Source organism: Biomphalaria glabrata, chromosome 17, assembly GCF_947242115.1.
Source record: "Biomphalaria glabrata chromosome 17, xgBioGlab47.1, whole genome shotgun sequence".
Lineage (NCBI taxonomy): Eukaryota > Metazoa > Mollusca > Gastropoda > Planorbidae > Biomphalaria > Biomphalaria glabrata.
The window spans coordinates 24,508,772-24,536,342 of NC_074727.1; the positions used below are offsets into that span (position 1 = coordinate 24,508,772).

Consider the following 27,571-nt stretch of genomic DNA (forward strand, 5'->3'; position numbering starts at 1 on the left):
ATATATATATATATATATATATATATATATATGAACCTTTTAAAATAAAACGATACGATAATAATTATTATAATATCAATTTCTTAGATTCCGAAGATTAAGAAGGAGTTTAGTGTTTCTCAAAGCTACGCCAACCCAAAAGAACCTGCATATTTTTCCACATCGGATTAAGACAAAGCCTTCATTTCCAGAGACGTATCCATGGACAAGCTATGAGTTATCTCCCAAAGCAGTTTAAATTTTCATTCAAAAACATGTTTCGATGACATGCTGATCATAGTAATCCATAAAATTCTGTAAGTATGACGACCATTGAAATGAAATCCTACAGGGTACAGCAACAGGCCGAAGGAAGCCAGAATAAGAAAATAAATATTAAAAGAGACATTAAGGATTAAACATGACAGTCCCATGCAGACTTGTTTCAATTAACAACTCAGAGCAAACAATGATGGCATGAATTTGTGAAAGTGTAACGCTGGCACCCCAACGACTGCCCCTCCCCCCCTTTTCCCAGCCACCCCCGAATTGACATTTGCAAATAGAATTTAAAAGAAGGAATCTAATAGACTTATCTCCCTCAAAATTGTTTTTGTTTTTATCAAACCTTAACTTTGCGTCTCTAACCAATCCTTAGGGGAGATAATGTCAAACTCTTTTGGTCGTTGTGTTGAGCGCATGACACCATTGTGGCCATAGGAACAATAATTCTAAATGTAGCTATAAAAAGCTCTATTTTTTCACTAACCCTGAACTTAATTAAGAGGTCATCTTAATATAAGGGCCCCTGCGGATGTAATGGTCAATTAATGCGTCAAGCCAAAATAACTTCCAAAACAAACAAAAAAAGGGAAGCAATTCTTTAATGCTAACTTCATGTTCCCATCAGTTGTCTTCCGCCTGATCGCCCTTTTTAAACTCGCTAAAGCTGCTAGTTGAAAACTATAAAGAGGCCAGCTTTCCCGCTTTATTTAGTGGCGCAATCTCTTTTAAATTTGTATTACCAGGGAGATGATTATAGTTAAATAGCAGTTAGGGTTCTGTATTGAATAATTTAGAAAAGCGTATCCTTTAACGGTTATGTTATTGTGCTTATGTTATCTGTCTGTCAAATTTATATGTGGAAATAAAGTGTTATTGAAAATTGTGGATTGTAATGGGCTGCCTGAATCAGCCAGGAATACCAACGCTTAGTGGAATTTAAGTCATAACCTGTATGACTAGATTGACACATGAAATGCATAAGACGTAATAATCTTCTGTTTTGAAGTAGCGCCTGTAGGCTATTATATAAGATTAGAAGATAAGATTAGGTCTATGTTTTTCCAGGGCCGGATTTAAAGAAGGGCAGACGGGGCTACAGACCCGGCGACTCAAAAAAAAATTGGGCTACCACCAAAAAGATAAAATATATACGAATTTTAAAGGGTCAGAAACTTTTAATATTTTTTTGTGCGCATTTTTACAGCTGGCAAATATGTTTGATTAAAAGTATACACCCATGGCCTTACTCTCTACAAATTTAAAAATATGCACTTTAAAAAATGTTAAAATATGCATATTAATTTATTTATTTCTTCTAAAATATAACATGCTTTTAGATATAATCATGCATAAGTGGATTATTAAAGTTTTCGATGAAGTTTAGGAGCCTCCACTAAAATACTACCTCGAGATCTCCACATACCTAAATCCGGCCCTGTGTTTCTCCATTTTTTTATTTTTTTTTACATTTCTCAAAGTAAGTGCAACAGTTACATAAGGTCTAACCAATCGATAGCTTTTTTTTTTTTTAAAGATTGAGTTAAGGATTTCTGCAGGAAACAGTACCAGGAGAATGAAGGAGAGACTAAATAAATAATCAGAAGACAATATAAAGGCATGTACCGGCATGTCTATAAAAGAGACTCAAATCCCGCCAAAAAAAAAAAAAACAGGAATGGAGAAAGACGTCGACAGATCAGGTGTGACGAAACAAATGTCCAACAGAGTAAAGAAGAAGTCAAAGTGAGATTATGTGTAATTTGTTACTCAAATCCCGGGCATGCTACCCTGCCTCATAGTGGCGCCCGGGTGGAAACGATCGTAGGAGGAAACGATTAGGCTAAAGGGTAGCAAAACAAGACTCCCGTGGGCGTGCCTAAGGGGGTACGAGAGCATCCTCATTGCACTGCGCGGAGTTGTATAAAAGCTCCCACAACCTTGTCACAATTCAGGCGCTGTTCCTCATGGGGCCGTTACATAACAAATGGCGTGTCCCGCACGGTTAACCTAGTATAGAAAAGAAAAATGGCGGGGGTTTTAGTAGATCTATACACGGCCTCTTGCCGCGAGTCTGACCCACCCGCCAGACAAAACAGTGTACATTGTTTTCATACAGGCCGGTAAGAGGGAGCTCTTGTTCACTTTTGCTGGCCTAGAGTTCCAAGAGCCGAAGGCTCAACTCTACCTGACAGTTTTATAAGAAGAAGAAGAAGTTACTCAAATAAATTAAAATTACTTTTCTGTAAAAGAAGACTTCTAAGGGAGTTAATTCTGTCAGTCCTCGAGCAGACATTTAGCCTTGTTTCATAGCCTAATACCTTTAAGAATGTGAAAGAACTAGTATCACATGTACTCAAAATATACCATTAAATAAACATATATTAGGGAAATAACCGCACTATTGCTGCTATATCTCTTTACACTATATCATATTAAACAAATTAATAATTAACCACCTAATTAATTAAATGATTTGTAATTTGTTGTTATTAATGTTTTTTTCTTCGACAATGAAAGATTAACAAATGTTTCACTTCATCCTAGAATGTGAAGTGGGAGAAATGACATGTTCAAAGTTAGTATCAAAGTGAGTTGATAGACATTTTGTAACGAGCGAAATATAAAAATTCTTTTTTTTTAAACAAAGCATATAAGCGTATCTAGGGGAGAACTCTGCACTCGCATCTATATCGTTCTATAATGTAGATGTATTTTTCCTTATTCGATATCAAACAAAATAATTAATGACCAATAATTGAATATTTGTTTTGTTAGGCACAATAAATAATTGTTTAAAATTTCAACTTGATCCGAAAATGATTTTGGGAGAAATAACGTACACAATTATGTAAGGGGAAACAATAAATATTTAGCAATATATGTGAATACTTAAGGATTATTATCCCTTCTTTATATGAACTAAAATAATTTATTACCAGTAATTAATTGACTAATTATTTTTTATTTAAATTGATGCACAAATTGTAAGACAAATTTCCTTATGGATAATAAAGATTATTATTATTATTATTATTATTATTATTATTATTATTATTCGTGTATTGTCTAAGGAAATGATAAATTGCGCAAAGTTTTAACTTGATTCGAGAATGGGTGTGGGAGAAATAACATGTATACACTTTTACCAGACAGACAGACAGACATACAGAGCGAGTTGATATAAGCTTGGTAAAAAATACATTTTGAGACCCCCAAAAATCTGTAAACAAAGTCCAGATTCTATCAGAAGACTTATGTGGCCTGCTAGATCAGCTAGTCGGAACAATATCCCTGGAAACAAAAAGGATCCCACGATTTTTTGTTCATATTTTTTTCTTTTGTTGTAAATTAAACATACACACACACACTCTCTCCCTCTCTCTCTCTCTAATTATGGAATCGTTTGAGCCCGGCTATCTAATAAACGAAAGTGCCGAGTAAAGCTTAACATCTCTTTGGGCAGGATCGATTACATCGGCTGACAGGGGAAGTCGATCTGATAACAGCGATACAAGTTCTCACAGATTAGAATGAGATGGGGACAAACCACGTGACGGGAGACATTTTCAAAGGTCACTCAGTTCAATGGATCTTTTTCCTTTTATACTCAAGTTACTGCTAAATCTGAACAGTCAAAAGCAGTGGTGACCAACCATTGTCAGCGCGGGGGGCAAAGAATTTTTCAAAACGCCAGTCATTTGCCAAATCACTCACACACACACAAAAAAAAAACGCCGAGTACAATGGAACTGAACCGCTTCGGCTTCATGATTCATTATGTTGAGTTTCGTTAGTGGGGCCGGATTTTCTGAGTCGCAGACCGCATTTGACCCGCGGGCAGTAGTCTTAGCATCACTGATTAAAGGAAAGTGATTGTCGTTTGGTATTTACTTCCGGGTCTCCATGTGATTGTCCTTGAGGCCTGGTTTCTTCTTTTACTAATGCCAGGCACTTTTATTTTCTAATTTTCAAGAAATATGTTTTTATATGTGTAGTGTACACCAGTGTTCGTACTTGTACACAAGTTCAGGTTATTAAACATACAGTTAAGTCTTATCATTTCTAAAGTATAGTTCCCCTTTCGACATTGCGATCTATACGGCAGATGATGTTAAGGTCATCTGCTTCTTTGGCCAACTGTTTACAAGCAGGGTGTCATGTGGCTAACATAAAGTCGAACCGCCTTTGCTTTTCCCAAGTAAAGTCAGGTCCCCATTAGAAATTGGTGAACTCAGGGGCGCCCTAAAAATCCCGAAATTCAAAATTCAAGTCTTTGAACCCAGGACACCAGATTCGGAAGCCAGGTGCTTAACCACTCGGTCACCTCCTTCCCCCCCCCCCAATTATTTCTAAACTTGGAAGAAATAAGTCACATATTGTGTACTAAAAGTTATCATATCATGAGGCATTTGGCCACTGATAACCAACCTTACAGCCAGCCATATCCGGTCCTTTATTTAGGGACTAGACACTTTTGCCCGCAGTGTACAGCGTACAATGACAATTCTAAGGGCTGCATGCCAAAAAAGATGCTGTAGACTGTAGACATTTCTCAAAACAATATTTGATACTAAGTAATGGACCAAACGGTGCTTAGAAAACTTGCAAGGAAGCACTAAATCTTGCTATTTGGCCACACCTTTTCTTACATTGTCGTTACTAATTTTCATTTCCAATTGAGATCGCAAATTAAGCTCTAGAATCTAGAGTGATAGTGACTTCTAGAGGCTGTTGAGGGGAAAAAATAACTGTTGTCTCTAATTTAGACACTTCATGTCCCATAGGTTCATTACTGTACATTGATCCATTAGATTCTAAGACGTCTGATAAACTCTGTCTTAACAACGGAAGAACTCATGTCAAACTGACAGTCGACTAGTGATTTTGCACACAGACATTCAGGTAACAGAATGCAACAGTATACAACAAGTTGCCTGGAGGTCTTTGCAATAGAGTTTGTTATACATAAAGAACATTTTGTGTTTGGAGGAATATCAATAAATGTCTTAGTGACTTCAACATTCGCACTGCCTATGATTTACAGAAGTTTTGACAAAATAAGAGTAATTTATTTTTGCACCCTAAAACCTAACTGGGATACTGGAATGACATGGGAGCAGGTGAAGAAAGCGGCCCAGATCCGAGTTCGATGGTTTCGGCCTCAGGGCCGCCTTAGAAAATTGGTGGCCCTACATGTGAATTAGGAGGCACCAAATGAAACAGAAAAAAAAAACAGCCAAAAAAAAAATAATTACGGCCATTTATTAAAATATAGTACAGTAGTGTAGTCCAACATTTTTCCAACATGTTTCGCTATTTTTTTTCTTCTAGAAACATTATTTAAGCCTAAGCCTCCCTAATGGTGCACAGGATAAAGTACATAAGTAAAAACTAAACTAAAGCAATACTCTTTTTCGTATTTTTTAAAGCTATTTTAATTTTTACATGGCATTGCGATTAAAATCTGGCCAGGCCTTCACTACAAAGAATGTGAAAAATACTTTTGGACGCTGATCTACACGCCCATGAATGTGCGACCTGAATAGAGGTTTTGTTAATATGAGGTGATAAAAAGAAAACAAATTGGTTGAGAATAGCTACAAAAAAATGTTTCCCTTTTAACGCAGCTGCTTTCTTTTCTTTCTTTTGTTAGGCCGTTCCGTCAGAAATGAAGATTATGACGTCATGTCATTAACTTTCTGCATAAGGTCAGGAGATGGCAGAGGGCTGGTTTGAACTCGGGACCACAGTGAAACCAGTCCACCGCGGTACCAGACGACCAGGAAGCTATGCCAACTTACCGCAGACGTGTGAGGCTTGTGTTCCTCCATCTTCATGTCCACAACGTCCCTGAAGGTCAACTTGCCCTTCCTCTTCTTCATTTTCCTCGACTTCCTGTCGCCTTCTAGGATGGCGTCAGCTGTCTGGTGACTGTTCTCTGCGATAAGATCACTCGTTTCTTTCGAAGGTCTTGGATATACTGCCTCATTAGGCCTGGTCTTGAAAGACTGGAAAATAAAAATCAAATATATTAATTGTTATAATGGTGATTACATATGATGGAGACACTTTAGACACGTCTTATTCAACAAGTATTTGTAATGAGTATGTTCTGTCTTACTCTAGTTAATTGTTTCCTAATTAGAGCTTTGATATAGCGCTACTTTCATGCTTATTGCATGCTCAGAGCGCTATGGCCAAAACTAATTTGTGGACCAGTGGGGGAGGGGGTATCTTGGAGAAGGTTTTTCTGTGCTGCCTTTAGGCGCTCAGTAAACACAACTCTGCTCGAGTCGGGTGTCGAATCTCGAGCCCCTTTCATAGGTAGCCAAGCCAAGCCAAGTTCAAGCGTACTTAGCCTCTCGACCACGAATTCATAATAACTATACATCTTTATTTATTTTTTATAACATTTTCAACAACCCTCTTTAAGAAACCTGGCTATGCGGCTACGCCCGTGCAAAAATTTATACATTTTTAATTGCTTCTACTTTCTTGGCAGCCACTATAGTTACGGCATGCCCCATCCCCTTGTTTTACCTGACAGTCCAGCTTCGACCGCCATAAAATAATTCACCCATGACCAACTTGAGTTTTGGTCTATACCCGTCCTACTATTGTTTCACAAAAAATATTCCTTAAAAAAAAACAACACGCGATCCTCCTTATAAGCATGGAAAAAAGCGTGATCCTGAGTTTCTTAGCATTCTAGTCTGGAAACTTTATATATAAAGGAAAAAACTTTAGACTGTGAAGTATTTGCCAAGGATTAATTGAAGGGAGCTACCGTAAGTAATCTTTATTTAACTAGGGATCTATTCCATTGGTACTGCGCTCATACACTTTATGTTTCTGTGATAAGTAGGAAATGCAGAAAATATTGTCTCAACTTTTGTCTTTCTACCTCATATCTATCTATCTATCTATCTATCTATCTATCTATCTATCTATCTATCTATCTATCTATCTATCTATCTATCTATCTATCTATCTATCTATCTATCTATCTGTCTATCTATCTATCTATCTATCTATCTATCTATCTATCTATTTGTATGATTGCCTATCTGTCCGTCCGTATCTATCTATTCTTACCTTTGTTAGTTCGTGTAATGAACTCTTCAGTCCAAACAAAGATGCTGTAGATGGTTGCCTTGAGATTTTTCTTGTTGCATTTTGTTGGTCAGCTGTGCTTTTAGACACACCTACAACAGGGGTAGTAGCCGCAGGTTTTGATGTGTGTCCAGCCATTTAGACATTACTATAGGATAAATGAGACAGCACAATTATGCTCTTTGTGATCAGTTGTAGCCTATCTTGGGTAGGTGGAAAGTATTAATTAATTTTTCTCTCTCTGTCTCCTTTTTTTTTTTTACACTCTGTCTGTCTAGTAAAAAGTTTGTACACGTTTTTTTTCCGACACCCAATCTCAGATCAAGCTGAAATTTTGCACAATTATTTCTTTTACCTGACATCACAAGAATAAAAAAAAAACAACAATTAGTTAATTAACTATTACTAATTTGTTATTTTGTTTGGTATCTCAAAACAAGGGAAAGAATTTGTACTAGACTAAGTGTATAAGATGAATAAGTCCCCTTTATAGGTCGTCGTCTGAGTCTTACTGAACACAACATGAAAAAAAGGACGAGACTATTAGAAACAATAGATAACTCTACAGTCTTCCATGTTCATCGGCTCTCCACTAGAAGAGAGTTTACCGTGTTCGCTTGTGAAGTCTGAGCAGGCTGCAGACATGAGTTCGACTTCAGGTCGTTCCACCTTTTCTATTTTTATAAATGCTTTTTTTTTTGTTAATTTAGATCTATTATAAATTTAATTACATGACTAATCCAAACTAATTGATACAACTATATTTAATATAAGCTCCTTTTTTTTTTTAAAAATAATTTTTAGTTTCTTTTTTCTTGTTATCAAATGTAAATTTAAAAGCAATTCCATTGATTTGGTCGAATTGAGTGAGGGCTGTCCGCTGACTCATGCACCGAATGTTAAAAGAAGAACAAAGGGAGATTTTGAAAAAACAACAACACATTACTATAGACCACTTTGTTAACAAACTAGGGGGACCGAGTTCTAATTTCGATTCAGAAGAATTATGACTTCAAATTTAACTTAGCCTAGTTGTCTAAAACAGTGGTTCACAAACTGTGGTCCGTAAGACGACTGTAAGGGGTGAACAGAAGTATGAAAATTGTATAAATTTAAAATAACTTCTTGGCTTAAAGTCAATTTTTCCGATTGGATAATTTTAATACCTCGCCACTCACTGCTGTTTTATATGTATATTACGTACAATTTATTGACGAACTAACTTATATATTATGCATTTATGTAGCTTGCTCACTTAGGGGTCTGCAGGGAAATTTTTGACTATGTAAAGGGGTCCCCGGGTCAAAAACGTTTGAGAACCTCTGCTCTTAAGACTTCATGAAAATGTTCTTTCCGATACCTACTCCCCACTTCGACTCTCAAAATAAAATAATTGGGACATGTCACAAAGCTTGCTAATGCATAGGTGACAGTCGATTTGAATATATGTTATACATTTTAACATAACATGATATAATAGCCGGCTATATAATCTCAATTTATTTTTTACTCATTCAATTTTATATAATTTAATTAATTTATACATTTCATTTCTTTTTTTTCCCTTAAATTGCTTTGTGAACATTTTAAGGGTTAAGGGGGGGGGGAGAAGGGGGTAAAGAAATTAGAAATTAACATTTTCAATTTGCTGAAGATTAAATTTGCATTTTAAAAAAAGCCATTCTGGCACTAAGACCCTGTTTCACGTGAGACAAGAGTCAGTACAAAATAGTCATGTAATTATCATTTTTTTCCAGCTTATTGTTATGTTACCCGAGTGTGTATGTGTAATTAGAGGCTTAAATTTGTGATGAGTCTCAAAAATAAGATGGCTGCATGGTCGTGCGGTTTGCGCTCTGGATTGTCGTTCGCTCCCATCCCCCGTCGTCCTGCGGGAGGTTTGGACTAGGAAGATAAATTATCTTCAAATCTGAAGGAACATCCGAAACAAGTAAAATATTTTACAACCATTTATTTTTAGAATAGTCGAGAAACCTGTTTAGTTGTGTGGGCTCATTTTTTTTTAAAATAATAGTCGAGAAACCTGTTTAGTTGTGTGGGCTCATTTTTTTTTTAAATAATAGTCGAGAAACCTGTTTAGTTGTGTGGGCTCATTTTTTTTTAAAATAATAGTCGAGAAACCTGTTTAGTTGTGTGGGCTCATTTTTTTTAAAAATAATAGTCGAGAAACCTGTTTAGTTGTGTGGGCTCATTTTTTTTTAAAATAATAGTCGAGAAACCTGTTTAGTTGTGTGGGCTCATTTTTTTTTATAATAGTCGAGAAACCTGTTTAGTTGTGAGGGCTCATTTTTTTTTATAATAGTCGAGAAACCTGTTTAGTTGTGAGGGCTCATTTTTTAAAATAATAGTCGAGAAACCTGTTTAGTTGTGAGGGCTCATTTTTTTTTTATAATAGTCGAGAAACCTGTTTAGTTGTGAGGGCTCATTTTTTAAAATAATAGTCGAGAAACCTGTTTAGTTGTGTGGGCTCATTTTTTTTATAATAGTCGAGAAACCTGTTTAGTTGTGAGGGCTCATTTTTTAAAATAATAGTCGAGAAACCTGTTTAGTTGTGAGGGCTCATTTTTTTTTTTATAATAGTCGAGAAACCTGTTTAGTTGTGTGGGCTCATTTTTTTTTAATAGTCGAGAAACCTGTTTAGTTGTGAGGGCTCATTTTTTAAAATAATAGTCGAGAAACCTGTTTAGTTGTGAGGGCTCATTTTTTTTTTATAATAGTCGAGAAACCTGTTTAGTTGCGAGGGCTCATTTTTTTTTAAAATAATAGTCGAGAAACCTGTTTAGTTGTGAGGGCTCATTTTTTTTTTATAATAGTCGATAAACCTGTTTAGTTGTGAGGGCTCATTTTTTTTTTAATAGTCGAGAAACCTGTTTAGTTGTGAGGGCTCATTTTTTAAAATAATAGTCGAGAAACCTGTTTAGTTGTGAGGGCTCATTTTTTAAAATAATAGTCGAGAAACCTGTTTAGTTGTGAGGGCTCATTTTTTTAAAATAATAGTCGAGAAACCTGTTTAGTTGTGAGGGCTCATTTTTTTAAAATAATAGTCGAGAAACCTGTTTAGTTGTGAGGGCTCATTTTTTAAAATAATAGTCGAGAAACCTGTTTAGTTGTGAGGGCTCATTTTTTTAAAATAATAGTCGAGAAACCTGTTTAGTTGTGAGGGCTCATTTTTTAAAATAATAGTCGAGAAACCTGTTTAGTTGTGAGGGCTCATTTTTTTTTTAATAGTCGAGAAACCTGTTTAGTTGTGAGGGCTCATTTTTTAAAATAATAGTCGAGAAACCTGTTTAGTTGCGAGGGCTCATTTTTTTTTTTATTTCTTTCTACGTCTACTCCAATATATTGTTATAAACCTGGGGGTGGCACAGATGGGGGTAGTGGTGTGTGTGTAGTCAGCCGACGCAAATCGCCCCAGGCCAGCGCTAGACGAGCGGTCAACCGTGACGAGCTACAACGGTCAGCCGAGACGAGTGTCAACATGAAGGTTCGAGTAGGATCGGCGCCGTGAACAGAGCTCAGGAGTGTCTCGAGGGATGTAGTCATATGACCAATGGTCGAGCGACGTTCTGCCCGGTTCTAGAAGGCCAGCAGGGACCCTATATAAAGAGCGGAGGTGTCCAGTCAAGACGGTTCACGGCAGGGGTTCAGAACACGGTCGACTACAGCACAGTTCAACGGTGTGGTTCTGTACGGAGCATTACGACGGTTCAGTGCGGAGTGCTGTAAAGTACAGTTGAGACGACTGGCGTCTTGATCTTGGTCTGCGATCAAGTCCGACACAACGAGTACAGTATTGGCTGTTATTTATTCAACTACTAAAGTGTTACGTTACTTTGGAGCCCTGAGTTGTCAAGTTCTTTACGTTGGTGGTGTATGGTGCAGTTTGCAGAGATCATGGATAGTGAGATTCGTAACAATATTAATCGAAATTGTTGGGAAGAAGTAGGGATTTAGGAGAAGTGTCGTCATGGGGGGGGGGGCGAGGGTGCGGTCCAAACCGGTCGACATCATTTTGGGGGTGGCAACCAAGTTGGAAAAATTATAACTTGGTAAAAGCAGACACATGGGAAAAGATAATAATAAAATCTCGAGATATATCTTGGCGCAGTGGGGTCACTTGGGGGAGAGGGTGCGGTCCGCACCGGTCGACACCATTTTGTGGGTGACAATCAAGTTGGAAAAATTATAACTTGGTAAAAGCAGACACATGGGAAAAGATAATTACAAAATCTCTAGATATTTGCCCAATATGCCTAGACACATCTAGATGGTACTTTAAGTTTAAATGACACAACACAACGTTATACTATTTCTGCCTTAAAGTATAACAAAGGAAACCTGTTCATATAATGTTAGGTCCGTTTGTAATTTTAATTTTATATTATTGTATAATTTGCAATAACATTTGAATAAATGTAATAAACATTGGAATTTTACATTTGAGTAAAAATCAATAAAAGTAGGTAATCAGCTCACTGTATTGGTTCAACAAAAAGAACTAGCTAGCAATAGTGTTTATTGTAACAAGTTTCAAGAAAGTTGATGGGGAGGGGTGACACCCTGAACTACCGCACTAGGTGCGACACTGTATCGGTATGTTTCCTTGCTGATCTTAGGTGATTACTTAACGCTACTCTACTTATTTACTTTATTTAGAAGAGTCTTATCAAAGACGCAATGTTTGCTTTCATGTGAAAAATAACGCCAAATTATTACAATTTCTTTAAACGATCAAGACTATGGCTTGAATATATTTCTCGTCCATTGGTGAATTTGATGGGGGCCGCCCCTGAGTTTGTGTGATAACACAAACTCTCTTTGTAATCTTGTTTTATTCATGAATTAATGCATTCGCTTTACGTATAACATTATTATTTTCTTTAATTGTTTCTAATGCACTATATCAATGACTATATCAGCAATACGCAAGTTAAGACCCGCGGGCAGCGTGTAATATCTGTCTAGTGTCTAGTATATATATATTTTACCATCACAAAAGAGATACAAGACACCGATAGCAAAGACAAACAGACACAAACACTCTTTTGTTCGCTTGGGAATCAAATCATTAAATAAGAACAATCTGGTATAAACTTTGTCACATGTAAATTATGAGTGAGTCTGGTGTGAATGTACACTTTGGTTTCTTATAGTTATAATGTTTTTTGTTTGGTGTAATGCACAAATTGTAAGACAAATTTCCTTACGGATAATAAAGATTATTATTATTATTATTATTATAAAAATAAGAAAATGAAAACGTATTTTTGATAACAAGCTCTAATTAGAAAGTGTTAATGACCATGATGACAATTTTAAAACTTGTATCAAGCTAAGACAAACTTAACACAACAATGAATAAATTGTGACAGATTTGAGATGTTCTAAGTACAAGACGTTTATTCGAGTAGCAAGAGAGAATAAAGATGTCTTTTTAAGTTTTGATATAGATAGAGAGACAGACAGATAAGATAAATTAGATTAAGATAAATTAGATGGATAAATAGATAGATAGATAGATAGATAGATAGATAGATAGATAGATAGATAGATAGATAGATAGATAGATAGATAAATAGATAGATAGATAGATAGATAGATAGATAGATAGATAGATAGATAGATAGATAGATAGATAGATGAATGGATGGATGGATGGATGGATAGTGTTGTGACACAGATTATACGGCATGTGTAGCCAACCGTGACACACGGTCAAGAGAGTGTAACTGGCAGATAGTGGACTGGGTCATGAGGGAGTGTTGGCAACAATGAGAAAGAAAACATCTAGTGGAGTCGGTTGTGTTGAATGTTAACCTTAGGTACATATAGTGTTATTAAATTCTTTGCAAAAAAAAGAGACTTAAATGAACTTGTATCACCACAGATAGATAGATGGATAGATAGATAGATAGATAGTTAGATAGATAGATAGATAGATGGTTGGATGGATGGAGAGAGAGAGAGAGAGAGAGAAAGAGAGAGAGAGAGAGAAAGATGGCAGGACAGGACAGGACACTAAAATCTATGTCCTCTTTTTTTTTCGGAACATCTAGATCTGATTTTCATTGGCCAATGTTCTATCGTGACTAGTACAGGCCTCTCACGGTGAACAGCTGATAGTTTCTCTGTTAATTATTAATAGTTTTAACCCTATCCAGAGTCCCAGGCTCTTTGAGAGGAAGACATAAGAAACAGATAATCATTCAATGAAAAGAGTATGCGGGGAATGCGTCCATTCTGCCTACAAGTCACATACAAGTCTCCAGCTGGGACGGGGTAATGGTGGAGGATGAGACTTCTGTCTATCCCGAGACATATTTTGAAGACACCTGAACCAGGAGGACCTGAGACGGAGTCTTATTTTCACTGCCCTATAGCAGGGACAGACTGTGTGTCGAAATCCGTCCCACAAATTGTATACTCTATGATGGGCATCCAAAATACGTGTCCAGCATCGTGTCAAAGTTTAACAGTGTATCGAACGTAGTTAGCAATATGAATAATTTATAATTTTGAAACTCTATTTTTACTATGTCATAAACGCCATTACTAAATAGGGAATGGGGAATCTCTGAATGTGAGAACAATGTCTACTACCAATGACTACCATCATGTATGAACAGGCTTCGAGGCTGAGTGCTCATTGTTTGTTTATTTGCTTCTCTTGTTGTCGGGTACTAGAAATATTTGTGCAAAACTTCAGCTTGAACCGAGATTGGGTGTGGGAGAAATAACGTGAACAGACTTTATACCAGACAGACAAACAAATGTAGTCCAGTATGAAATCTTTTTCTACAACTGAGTGTTCTCTAACAAGGATATATTGGCCTGCACAATGACATTCTTATGTACAAAATATTTTAAAATATTTTTTTTTAGATCTTTGCTTATGAGTTAGACACGACTTTTTACAAAGCTTATTATCAACTCTGTCTGTCAGTCTGTCTGTCTGGTACAAATTTTTAACACGTATTTTTCACCACTTCCCATTCTCGGATCAATTTCAAACTTTTGTTTCTAAGAAAACATGAATCAAACTTTTGTTTCTAAGAAAACACGAATCAAACTTTTGTTTCTAAGAACTTACTTAGACTTAGGTCCTCCCGCGCCGTTCGGCTCATTGGGCGGCAAGCTGTCTCCATAATGATCTGTCACTGGCAATGTCTGAAGCCTCCTCCCACCTGGTGTCCACTGTTCTGAGGTCCTCCATGAAGGTGTGTCGCCAGGTAATACGAGGACGTCCCTGTTTGCGCTTTCCTCGTTTTGGCTTCCATGTTATCGCAACTCTTGGTGTGCGTAATTCATTTTGACGTAGAACATGTCCCGCAAACCTCATGCGACGCTCAGTCACAATCTCACTAAGTGTTCGACTCCCAGTTCGGCATAGGATTTCCTTGTTTGAGATCCGGTCTGTGTAACTGACTCCCAAAATCCGTCTCAGCCATCTTTGTTGAGCCACATTTAGTCTTATCCTCTTGGATACTCCTTTTTAAAATATTTTTTTTTTTATTTTGCTCGTTTAAATTCAGGAATAGGATGAAATGAGTTAAAACAATTCTTTATATCAACAGTTTTTTTTTCCGCTATGACATTCCGATGTCCACGTGACTGAGAGTCACGAAACACACCTGTCTTGAATCATTGGGTAACCCTAACCTCAACTTCAATAAACCTTCCTCTGGTCTCACCAACATTGTAGGCACAAAATTGAATCGTTTGCTCTCTAAATGTGTCCTTACTAGTTCTTCTTCTTCTACTTGAAACTGTCAGGTAGAGTAGAGGTAGAGTTGAGGTAAAGTTGAGGTAGAGTTGAGGTAGAGTTGAGGCAGAGTAGAGTTAGAGTTGAGGTAGAGTCGAGGTAGAGTTGAGGTAGAGGTAGAGGTAGAGTTGAGATAGAGTAGAGGAAGAGTTGAGGTAGAATTGAGGTAGAGTTAAGGTAGAGTCGAGAGAGTTGAGGTAGAGTTGAGGTAGAGTAGAGGTAGAGTTAAGATAGAGTTGAGGTAGAGTAGAGGTAAAGTTGATTTAGAGTAGAGGTAGAATTTAGGTAGAGTTAAGGTAGAGTCGAGAGAGTTGAGGTAGAGTTGAGGTAGAGTAGAGGTAGAGTTGATTTAGAGTAGAGGTAGAATTGAGGTAGAGTTACGGTAGAGTTAAGGTAGAGTCGAGAGAGTTGAGGTAGACTTGAGGTAGAGTCGAGAGAGTTGATGTAGAGTTGATGTAGAGTTGATGTAGAGTTGAGGTAGAGTTGAGGTAGAGTTGATGTAGAGTTGAGGTAGAGTTGAGGTAGAGTTGAGGTAGAGTTAAGGTAGAGTTGAGAGAGCTGAGGTAGAGTTGAGGTAGAGTTGAGGTAGACTTGAGGTAGAGTTGAGGTAGAGTTGAGAGAGTTGAGAGAGTTGAGGTAGAGTTGAGAGAGTTGAGGTAAAGTTGGGGTAGAGTTGAGAGAGTTGAGGTAGAGTTGAGGCAAAGTTGAGGTAGAGTTGAGGTAGAGTTAAGGTAGAGTTGAGATAGAGTCGAGAGAGTTGAGGTAGACTTGAGGTAGAGTTGAGGTAGAATTGAGCCTTCGGCTCTTGGAACTCTAGGCCATCAAAAGTGAACAAGAGCTCCCTCTCACCGGCCTGAATGAGAACAGTGTACACTGTTCCCTACTCAAACCACGGAATATGTCTGAACGGAATCCTGGTTTCATTTATACAATTCATCTACATAAAAAGATATTAATCATCTAATTACCACAACATAATGAACTTGTTCAATCATTTTGATTTTTTCTTGTCTAAAATAAAATGCAGTTAAAAGTCAAGTAAGTCACGGTCCATTAATCACCAATCAGAAATCGTGTTTCAAGGCGACGGTGTAAATCGAAATTTCGTGTCGCAACTAAAGAGTATGCATCAACCCTTTCACCACTAGAAATGATGCTAATTGTGAAATTAACTCCCTTGTTTTAACAGCCTCTGATGTGGTCAGCCACGGCACTGTCATTTTTTTTTCTCTCCCTCTACTTTTATTCGCATTTACAAAGAATAAAAAATAGAAACATAGTTTGAAATAGGAGTTGAATTAACGCTTTCTTCTCTGTTGTTTTTACAAAGCAACTGCTTAATGGAGAACATGGATAATGGACTTTGTCATTATCTAAATATAGTTCTTCTTGATCTTGTTAAGCCTCTTTTATTCTTAAGCCTGGTCTTTCTCTTTATGGCTTTTTAAATGTAAAAAAGTAAAGTTCCCCTTTCAGACCGTGTGGTCTTTAGGGCAGAGGATGTAAATGTCATCTGTTTATGTGGTCTACGGTTTATGAGGGTATCATGTGGCCAGCACAACGACCAATCCCCTTTACTTTTTCCCAACTAGTGTTCGGTACCCAAAAGAGCTGGGTGGACTCAGAGGCGCCCGAAGATCCCGAAATTAAAAATCCCAGTCTTCACCAGGATTTGACCCGGGACCCCTGGTTCGGAATCCAATCGCTTTACCTTTCATCCACCGCGCCTCCTTTTAAATGTACGTTATTTATATATTTCATTTCTGCGTATCAAAGTTGTAATAGTAAACATATTTATTATCAAACTCTGAGTGAAATGCTGTGAGGCTAAAAATCCTCTCTTTCGAAAGCCCTGGACAGAAACCCTGATGCGCAATGCATGTATGTTATGATACAGGTCAAGAACTTGTGGCTTCGCAAATCTGTCAGAAAGCCCGGAGCAGTGGCAAAGAACTTGAGACACGGCTTCCTCTCAGAAGTAAGGGTAGCGTGAGTAGAAGTTTCGGCCTAAACTGTGCGGGACAGTGACCCGCCCTGCACTATGCTATAATAGATTGTCCAAGCCTGGGCAGCCTCCACCACGGGGAGGCCCAATAAGGGCGCCTCGTTCACTCCAAACTCTGTAATTTTGTGTGACGTGTTGCAACATTCAAACTATTGGTTGTCCTTCTCTGTCGTTTACATCCAATTCTTAAAACTAAGGGAGGTAATCAAGATTATTTACTTCAATGGGCTGCTGCTTTGTTCTTTGCCACAGCTTCTCATTCGACATCTTGTCTGGCCAGTGGATCATATAATCTTCCTCAGGCACGTATTGATGAATGTTTTTCATGGTGGCGATGGTGGTTCTCCAGGTGATTTGCTGTTTGGTGTTTCCGTAGCTAGTGGATCTCTGAAGGGTAGGGTAACTTGCCCTTCTCACAACCCTCCTCCTTTCTCAGCCGGGCTTGGGACATGGTTGTAAAAGTGTGGTGGAATGATTTATTTGTTTAATAGTAAATAGGTTATTTGGCATTTAGTAATGGAGTAGTTGTCTAGTCAACAAGTCTAGAATGGTAAGCATTATGTAAAAGTGACAAATGTGGTCATTGTCCAAGGAAATACAGTGGCACAGTTATTGTTAAAAAGTAGAATAGTAATACGGCCATTGATAAAATATGGTCATTGATGAAAAGTGGAATAATCATTGTTCAAATGTGGTATGATCATTGTTAAAATAATCGTTATTGTGGAAAAATGACACGCCCACTCCTTTTACGTGATGTTGACTGTGTTTGAACACTGATGGACGAACTATTGGACAAGAAATGGGAACTAGTTGACATCAGTGAAATCTATGGTTTGGCCAATAGTTTTAGAGACTGCTGCTGGTCACGTGATCGTGTTTGGATATCCAATAGATATAGAGTTTTCAACTGGTCAAAATTGTAACGTAGTCTGACAATAGTCATTGGATGCTGGTGATGACCCTTGTAGTACAACCTTTAGCTGACAGTAGTGTTTTTAAGTGGTCAAAGTATTGACAGTCTAACATTTGTAATGGAGTGTACAGTCATTTGCTGGCCATTATCCGTAGATTGTTTAGCTGGACAATAAACCTTACCTACATTGTATTCGCATCGAACACCACTGGTTAGTAAATATGAAATCTGTTTGGCTTCTTTTGTACTGTTGACAATACCTCTATGTAATTGAAACCTTCGTGGAACCTTCTGAGTGGAAAAAACTGGATAAGAATTTTGAAAACGGCTCTAACGGTTTTCCAAGCTATTTGACAGTTGATGTATAGCATGAGAAAAGAATGACTAGCTCGTTGGCCACAGGTTCAAAGAGACCATCAGAAATATATTTATTCTGAACGGAACATTTTTCGCATATTTCCGCATTCGTTCAAGAGTTTAATAAATTGATGTTTATGAACATTTTGCGCACTTCTAAATCTAGATTTAAACTTCTCAAGGCTTATCCTTGGAATATTATAAAGTCTAGTAGAGTTGGGAATGGGGTGGGGTAAAAATATACGATTTTTTCAAATTAAATCTAACATTCGTTGGTTATTGAGAGGAATATAATTGCTAGAAAGGTGTATAAATAAGGTATTGTCTTTTTTTAAATTTTTTTTTTCTGGTTACAATATATTGCTTATGGTCAATTAAAAGTTATTCATTAACACAGATCCTTTTTCATTTTGTTTTAAAAAACTGGTTTTAGCTATATACATGAATAGGACTATAATTGTATTGGCGAGTACTTAAGGCTTCAGAGGATCCCTTATGAGCGCGATATTAGTTTTAAAACCAGTAGCACTAATATTGTCAGACAAATATGCAGACTATCAGGTACTACATAACTCTACATACACAAATGTCGACCAGAAAATTAATGCTTATATATTATACTGCTAACAAAAGCTTTTAAATGCTACATCTATGACTAAACAAATTACACATTGAATCAGCTCAAAAAAAAAAGATATCTGTAACTTATAAGAGGTAGTTTAACGGGGGGACTGTTACGTAATTGTGCAACAGGGTCTAGATCATAAAGGACAGCATGGTACCTTCATTGTTTTGACATCATAGAATACATGTAAATATATATGTCTAGGGTTGACTTTGTTGTATAGCCAGAAACTTTGGGCCGATCTCCCGTTGTTTAATACAAGTATGTAATTCAAAATCACCCCATACGTTGGTTCTTCGTTAATTGAATGTTGGACTATGCTAGCCTTTAACTTTTTATCTCCGTAATTATTTTCCTCTTTCCGACGGAATTCTGCTTATTTGTATTTTACCAGCTTGCTAGGATTAAATTTCATAACATTTTTGCTTATAATCAGAAAATGTTATCTTTAGTATAGAAAATAAAAGTATACGCATGCCTTTTTATATACAACAAATTAAAGTTTATAAAATCAAAATGAAATTTTATTTTGGATAATGAAATTTAAAAATAAAAAGTTATCGACTGTGGAAAGGTCTCTTTACAACTGAATGTAGACTAGATCTAGGCAAGATTTTATCATCAACTTTTAACAAAAGTATTTTTTAAGATAGTTATTCATATTTTCACATATATCTAATTTTAGTGTCGTAAGCTCACTTTCCCATGAATTCTTTATGCATAAAATTGATATAAAAATAGACTTTTTTAAAGCCCTTACTCATTAAAAAAATATTTAAAAAAAAAAATAAAGCTTGTAATATCCCTGTGATGCCCAAATTATAAAAAGTGGGCCATATCAGTCATGTAATTAATTTTTTAATAGATCTAGACAGCAACAATAAATCTGTGCGATGAGAAAAATTTTTACCAATTATTTTTGCTTATCGCAATTTCTCACTACTCTATGTATCGGGACAAGTTGGGACGATGGGGGTAGGAAGAAGAAAGGGATATCAGTGTAAATTTTACCGTCATTGTTTTTTTAAAAGCGTTTACATAAACAAATTAAAGGAGAACGACCTGAATTCGAACTAATGGCTCACTTCTTCTCAAGCCGACAAACTAAGCACTATGCAAGTGAGGTGCTTATGACTATATAAGTTTGTATAATTTTGTATTGTTGGTTTGAAACTTACTTTAAATCGGCGACCTATAAAAGGAACTCATACAGCTATTACCACCACTTCAGTCAAATTCAATTTCTTTCCCGTGTTCGAATCACCAAACAAAATAATTAATTTCCAAAAGTTAATTAACTAATTGGTTGATTTTTTTAATTGGTTCGTGTGTTGTCAGGTAAAAGAAATAATTGTGCAAAATTTCAGCTTAATCCAAGATTGAATTCTGAGAAATAACGTGTACAAACTTTTTATCAGACGGAGAAACAGAGTTATTAAATTACATGCAATTAAACATACATTTAGGCAGGATAGAAAAGAAAACAACTGACTTTTTTAGCATCAGCCTCGTGTGGAGTTTTTGATCTCCCATCGAGCGCCTCCCAGGTGGCGGATAGGGGAATGCCCTCCAGATATGGTGGGTACCGGGGAAATAAAATACCCGGGGTGGACCAAAATCAAACCTGCTGCCTTGCAGGAAGTGGAGGGATCTACAAAGGCTAGGGCACCTTACCCGAAAATAAAGGCAGCTATCCAGAGAGCTGAAAGGGGCAGCCCCCCAGATGGTTATGCACAGGGCTAACAACTCTGTCATATAAAAAATACTGTTACGAAAGCTAATGCACACAAGAAAACCCGGACAGATCTCAACGGAAAACGACCTAGGCCTGGAAAAGGACATGATTTTTGTTTTGCGACATGGAACGTGCTAAGCCTTTATAGAGCAGGTGCGCTAGCCCAACTTACTGAAGTGTTAAAGAAATATAGGATAGCCCTTGCAGCCCTACAGGAAATCAGGTGGAAAGACTCGGACATTCTCAGAACCAAGGAGTATACTATATTTTATAGTGGTGGAAGCACTAACAACTTAGGTACAGGTTTTGCTGTTAAAAAGGAAATGGTAGGTAATGTCATTGGATTTAAACCTGTAAGTGATAGACTCTGCTCACTACGTTTGAAAGGAAAATTCTTCAACATATCATTTATCAATGTTCATGCCCCTACTGAAGATGCAGATGATAACACAAAAGAAGCCTTCTATGATGGACTGGAAAGAATTTATGATGAAGCGCCAAAGCATGACATCAAAATAGTCCTAGGAGATTTCAATGCAAAAATTGGAAAGGAACCAGCATTCAGACCAATAATTGGCAAAGAAAGTTTACATGAAGAGACCAACAATAATGGCATAAGATTAGTGGATTTTGCATCAGGAAAAGGAATGTCTATCAGCAGCACAAAATTCCAACATAAGAATATTCACAAGGTAACCTGGATCTCACCTGATGGCAACACCCAGAATCAAATAGATCATATACTCATAGATAAGAGACATGGATCAGACATACTAGATGTAAGAAGTTTCAGAGGAGCTAATGCTGACTCAGACCACCTACTAGTAAAAGCTAAATTTAGACAAAGAATAAGTACCATACACAATTACCAAAGAAAGAGAGCACAGCAATATGATAGTCAAAAACTCACAAAGGATCCACTTGTTGCAGAAACTTATAGAATGGCACTCCAAACACAACTGACAACATTAGAAAAGGACTGCGAAAATAACATAAATGAGCATTGGGAAATAATAAAGCATGCTATCAAAAGAACAGCAGAAGAGGTAGTTGGATTTAAACAAAAGAACGAGAAAATAGGGTGGTATGATGATGAATGCAGACAAACTATAGAAGAGAAGAACAATGCCCGAATGATAATGCTACAGAGAGAAACCAGGAACACTAGACAGCAATACAATGAAGCAAGAAGAAGGGCCACAAAAGTTGTAAGAAAGAAGAAACGGGAATGGGAAAAGTCCAAGATCACTAAAATTGAGGAACTAGCAAAGGAGGGAGACATGAGAGGAATGTATATGAAAATAAAAGATGAAAAGAACGGATTTCAAGCTAGATCACACATGTGTGAGAACAAAGATGGTCAGCTTATTACAGAAAACAGCAGGGTCATTGAGAGATGGGCTGAATACTTTGAGGAGATCCTAAATACCACTGAAGATGGAGACAATGGAGAATATGAACTGCCGCATGGGGGACCAGATCCCTTAGTGAACCCTCCAACACTCATTGAAACATCAGAAATAATTAGGACCATGAAGAATCACAAAGCACCAGGAGAGGACCAAATCACAGCAGAACTAATTAAATATGGAGGGAAAGACTTACATTCCCAAATACACAGACTAATATCAAGAATTTGGGAAGAAGAAGTAATACCAACAGAATGGGAAACGGCTCTTATAACCCCAATACACAAAAAAGGATCCAAGTTAAAGTGCTGTAATTACAGAGGAATCTCTCTACTAAATGTGACTTATAAGATACTGTCTAGGCTTATAACTAAGAGACTTGGAAAATATTCAGAAGAAATCTTAGGTGACTACCAATGTGGTTTCAGACCCAACAAATCCACAACCGACCACATCTTCACACTAAGATGTATACTAGAAAAATGCCATGAATACAACATACCAATCCACCAACTCTTTATAGACTATAAAATGGCTTATGACAGTATCAGAAGGAAATACCTATATGACACACTACAGGATTTTGGAATACCCAATAAGCTGACAAGACTTATACATATGACATTAAACAACTCAAAAAGCAAAGTCATAATACAAGGGGAACACTCACGGGAATTTAGGATTAAACGAGGATTAAGACAAGGAGACGCACTTTCCTGCATGCTTTTCAATTTAACACTGGAGAGAGTTATAAGAAATATACTCATAAACACAAGGGGAACTATTACTAACTACTTCAGGAGAGAAAACATGGGTCCACAACCAACAGGGACGATATACAGCCAACCTCTACAATACCTTGCTTATGCCGATGACATTGCCTTATTGGGTAAAGAAACCTCTGACATTGATAGAGCCTTCATACAACTAGAAGAAGCATCTCGACCAGCAGGACTTGAGGTCAATGACAGTAAAACCAAGTACATCACAATGACAAGAGACAATCAAACAGAGGGACAAAATATCAAAATCAAAGACCACGAATTTGAAAACGTCCAAACTTGCAAATATCTAGGAAGTACTATTAATTTCAAAAATGACCTACTAACAGAAATAAAGGAAAGAATAGCAGCAGGCAACAGGGCATTTTATAGCACCCACCATCTACTTAAGAGCAAAATGATTTCAAGTAAAACCAAGAAAATAATATACAAAACTATAATAAGACCAGCAGCAATGTATGGAAGTGAGACCTGGACACTGACAAAGACATCTGAAAATTTACTTAACACTTGGGAAAGAAAAATCCTTAGGAAAATCTATGGTGCCATACAGGATGAAACAGGGTGGAGGGCACGCACTAACCATGAGTTATATCAATTATATGAAGACCCACCAATAGTGAACGAAATAAAAAAGAACAGACTACGTTGGGCAGGTCACCTTGAAAGAATGTCAGACAACAGAGGGGCAAAAATCGTATACAGGCAAAAACCAAAAGGCAGGCGACCCAAAGGCAGACCCCGAATGCGATGGATAGATGACGTGGAAGCAGATCTGAAGCAGCTTGGGGTTAGGGCGTGGAGACGAAAGGCCCAGGAGAGATCTGAATGGAAGGATGTGTTAAAGCAGGCCAGAGCCCTCCATGGGCTGTAGCGCCACTGGGATGGATTTTAGCATCAGCTATAATATTGTCGATTTGTCCGAAAGAATGGGATGAAATCAACTATGGTATCGTCAATTAGGAGAGAAAGAGTGCAACTCGCAGTTAGATTGTAATATTCACACTCTCCTATACGCAAACATACTCTAGTAATCCTTCAAGATTGAAGTTTTCACCTTAGAAAAAAGTAAACATAGACTCGCAGTGTATTCTCTAACTTTTAGTGAGGGCACTCTCAATCCTCTTATCTAAATAAAGAAAAAGTGGCTCTAAGAAACAGACACATTGATGGAGATTCGAACTTGATACCTGTGGAATTGCATTACAATGACCCCATTTCACCACAGCCACACTTAAATAAGCGTAGGTTTCACAGTCGTATAAGATAAAAGATAACCATCATGGTATGTATATAATGCATTACAAACCTTGCTAAAAACACAGATAATGTTACTAAATACAAAGTGATGCCTCCTGCGATAATGCTCATATATGTTTGTATTAATTCATACTGCAGTAACTAAATACGATGATTAGTATGTGTGACATCTCATACTAAAGTCATTTCTTATGTCTAATAAATTAGATAGCCTAAATTCCTTGAAAAAAAAATACAATAATTTGATCCTACGCTTATCTATCAATTTGTCTTGAAACACACAATGAAACAAAATGTGTAGGAGCTACATGTAAATGAATGGTAGAGACAGACAGATAGACAGACAGATAGATTGATAGATAGATAGATAGATAGATAGATAGATAAATATATAAATAGATAGATAGATAGATAGATAGATAGATAGATAGATAGATAGATAGATAGATAGATAGATAGAGATGAAGATAGGTAGATAGATAGATAGATAGATAGATAGATAGATGGATAGATAGATAGATAGATAGATAGATAGATAGATAGATAGATAGATAGATAGATAGATAGATAGATAGATAGATAGATAGATAGATAGATAGATAGATAGATAGATAGATAGATAGATGCAGACAGATAGATCAACGCTTACCTCTCTAGGGACCTCAAATGTTTCACTTGAAACAGACTTACTGAAATATTTATAACATGTTTGACAGTGTTTATCCGTAAAGAAAAATTTGAAATTAAATATGTGAATTTTTGTTTTTTAAATATAGCATATGTTCCCTTGTAAAGTTGGATTCTGCCTCTATCTATCTGGTATGTCGCTTATGTAATTAAGTCATTCACTACTAACTTAACACATATTAAAAATCCAATTCTAGATGCGATTAAAACTCATCATTCGAAGGCAGACAATCTAAACACCTGGGTTTTTGTCCTGCTTTTATAGAGTTCCCCCGCCTATTGTTTCTCTGTCGTGTTCGCCACAAATGTAACAACGTCATTGGGAGCGCCCTACGAAGTGTCTGAGACCCCTACCCCCACCCTAACCCCAAACTTTAATCATTCCTTCACCCCCCCCCCCAGCACTTGTCACGAAGAACTTAGTTAATGATTTTTTTTCTTCCATGGCCATCAGGTCTATCGCCTATAAGAGTGGCGATGGGGCTTGGGGGGAAAAAGTAAGTGGCGCGGAAAGAGGGAGGGGGGAATGAGGTGGGAACACTTAGTTACCTGATCTGTCTGACTGGCGGAATGACTAGAAAAGAGTAACAACATATCGACCGATCGATTGATTAAGTGATTGCTCAGACAGCCGCAGACTTTGTGTTCTAATTAAATTAAACAAACAGTGGAATATTTTATTTAAAACCATTAACAAAAGGAAATGTATTTAACTTTTTCTTTAATAACTTTTTTTAAAAAATGATTATAATGCAACATTTTAAATTGACTGACTGCTCGAATATTATTATATTGTTATAATATTATAATAATAACAATTATTATTCTAAGTATGCTTCGAAATTTTCTGGCGGTGCCAGCAACGAGATTGATTAGAAAAAGAAACAATTGTTGTAGTCTATTAAATGTCCAGTGAGACATTTTGTTTATAATATGGCAGTTCTGCCCCCTGACAGGTAATTAGTCTTCCTAAGAATGGACATAGTCACAAAAATGTCTACGAGGTCACTTGTCTCTACTTTTGCTACTGATATCACATAGTCACAAAAATGTCTACGAGGTCACTTGTCTCTACTTTTGCTACTGATATCAATATTAGTTGACTCTTGATAGTCCGACACCCAGTAATCCGACGGGTCTACGACGTAAATTCACGTCATTAATGGATGCTGTAGTACGCTGCCTTTGAAGGATCTTGAAAATAATATGGAAAGAAAGAGTGTGCAATACTGAGATCCTCGCGAGAACGGGCCTTCCCAGCATCTTTACACTCCTCAGGCAACGCCGCCTGCGCTGGCTCGGACATGTTCGCCTGACGGAGGACAATCGCATCCCGAAAATCATTCTGTACGGGCAACTTGCGTCTGGCTCAAGAAAAACTGGTCGCCCCCACCTCCATTACGTGGATGTGATCAAATGGGATTTAAAATCAGTGAACATTGACACTGACCATTGGGAAGACATAGCCCTAGACCGCAATAGCTGGAGAGAGACGGTGACAAAGTAAGCTATGGACAGCGAGAAAATATGGGCCTCATACGGAAAATGGCCGGCTCCTCTACCACCAAAGCGAAGGCCACAATGACCTGCAATATATGTGGACGTGAGTGCTTCTCCAAAATAGGGCTCCACAGCCATATGAAAAGGTGTTCGAGATGAACCATAGTCGTTCTACAACAGAAGGAGGCCAATATATATGTTTCTAGAATATAGGTCACAGTCTTACATTTTAATTGAGTACAGTATCTGAAAGTTAAAATCATGTTTTGTACCTTTTAGATCAGTACATTTTTCTTATTTTACCTGTTGTTACAGAGCTTATATCAAATCACTCTGTCTGTCTGTCTGTCTGGCCAAAATATTGTACACGTTATTTCTCCGACACCCAATCTCGGATTAAGCCGAAATCTTGAACAATTATTTCTTACAACACAAGAATTAGTTACGAAAAAATACAAATTAGTTAATGAACAATTGGTAATAAAATTATATTGTTTGATATCTCAAACAATGGAAAGAAATAGTAATTGACTGAAGTGGTGGTATAAGTTGGTATATTTTCGTCTGAGGCTTATTAAAAATGTAATCACATGACTAATCCAAACTAGATCTAATTGATACACTTAATGTAAGATTTTTTAAAAATATTTTTTTTCTTATTTGTATATCTTATCACATCATAAATACAATTTTCTTGACATATTCGGTTTAACTCTTTCAAGTACAGCTAACCTTTGGTAATCCCACGTTTTTGGTAATCCGACACCTCTTCGGTCCCACAACCGTCGGACTATCACTAATCAACTTTAACTTTAGTTTAATTTCACAGTCACTTCATATCCGAGTTAAGGCTTTTATATTTTGTTCTTAACACCCCCCACCCCCCGAAAGGGGAATAGCCGCTATTAGTTTTGTGTAGTCCGTCTGTTCGTCCCGTTTCGATCTCAAAAAAATATAGAAAAAGTATTGAAAAATGTGATATCATTATATTTTAGATCTCCAAAGGTGATAGTGAATTAATTTCGCTGCTCGGATGTGTCGACCATTATTAGAGTTGTACCTTCTACAGTTTATTGTTATCCATTAATTTTACAATGGAATTTCAATTTCTCATCAAAAATTCTAACCATTCTGC

The 27,571-nt window shown here is 37.0% G+C and overlaps 1 protein-coding gene across 1 annotated transcript in view; it reads right to left on the reverse strand.

Annotated features, from left to right (window-relative positions):
• The window catches only part of LOC129923565 (uncharacterized), a 46,149-nt gene extending 20,930 nt beyond the window's left edge, over nucleotides 1–25,219 (reverse strand). Inside the window, exons 1-3 of the mRNA XM_056015036.1 lie at nucleotides 24,899–25,219; nucleotides 7,360–7,525; nucleotides 6,066–6,272 (exon numbers count right to left, since the gene is read on the reverse strand). Of these exons, the coding sequence (XP_055871011.1) occupies nucleotides 6,066–6,272; nucleotides 7,360–7,515 (363 nt within the window). The 5' untranslated portion in view covers nucleotides 7,516–7,525; nucleotides 24,899–25,219. The remainder of the gene's footprint in view (nucleotides 1–6,065; nucleotides 6,273–7,359; nucleotides 7,526–24,898) is intronic.
• Between the last annotated feature and the right edge of the window lie 2,352 nt (nucleotides 25,220–27,571).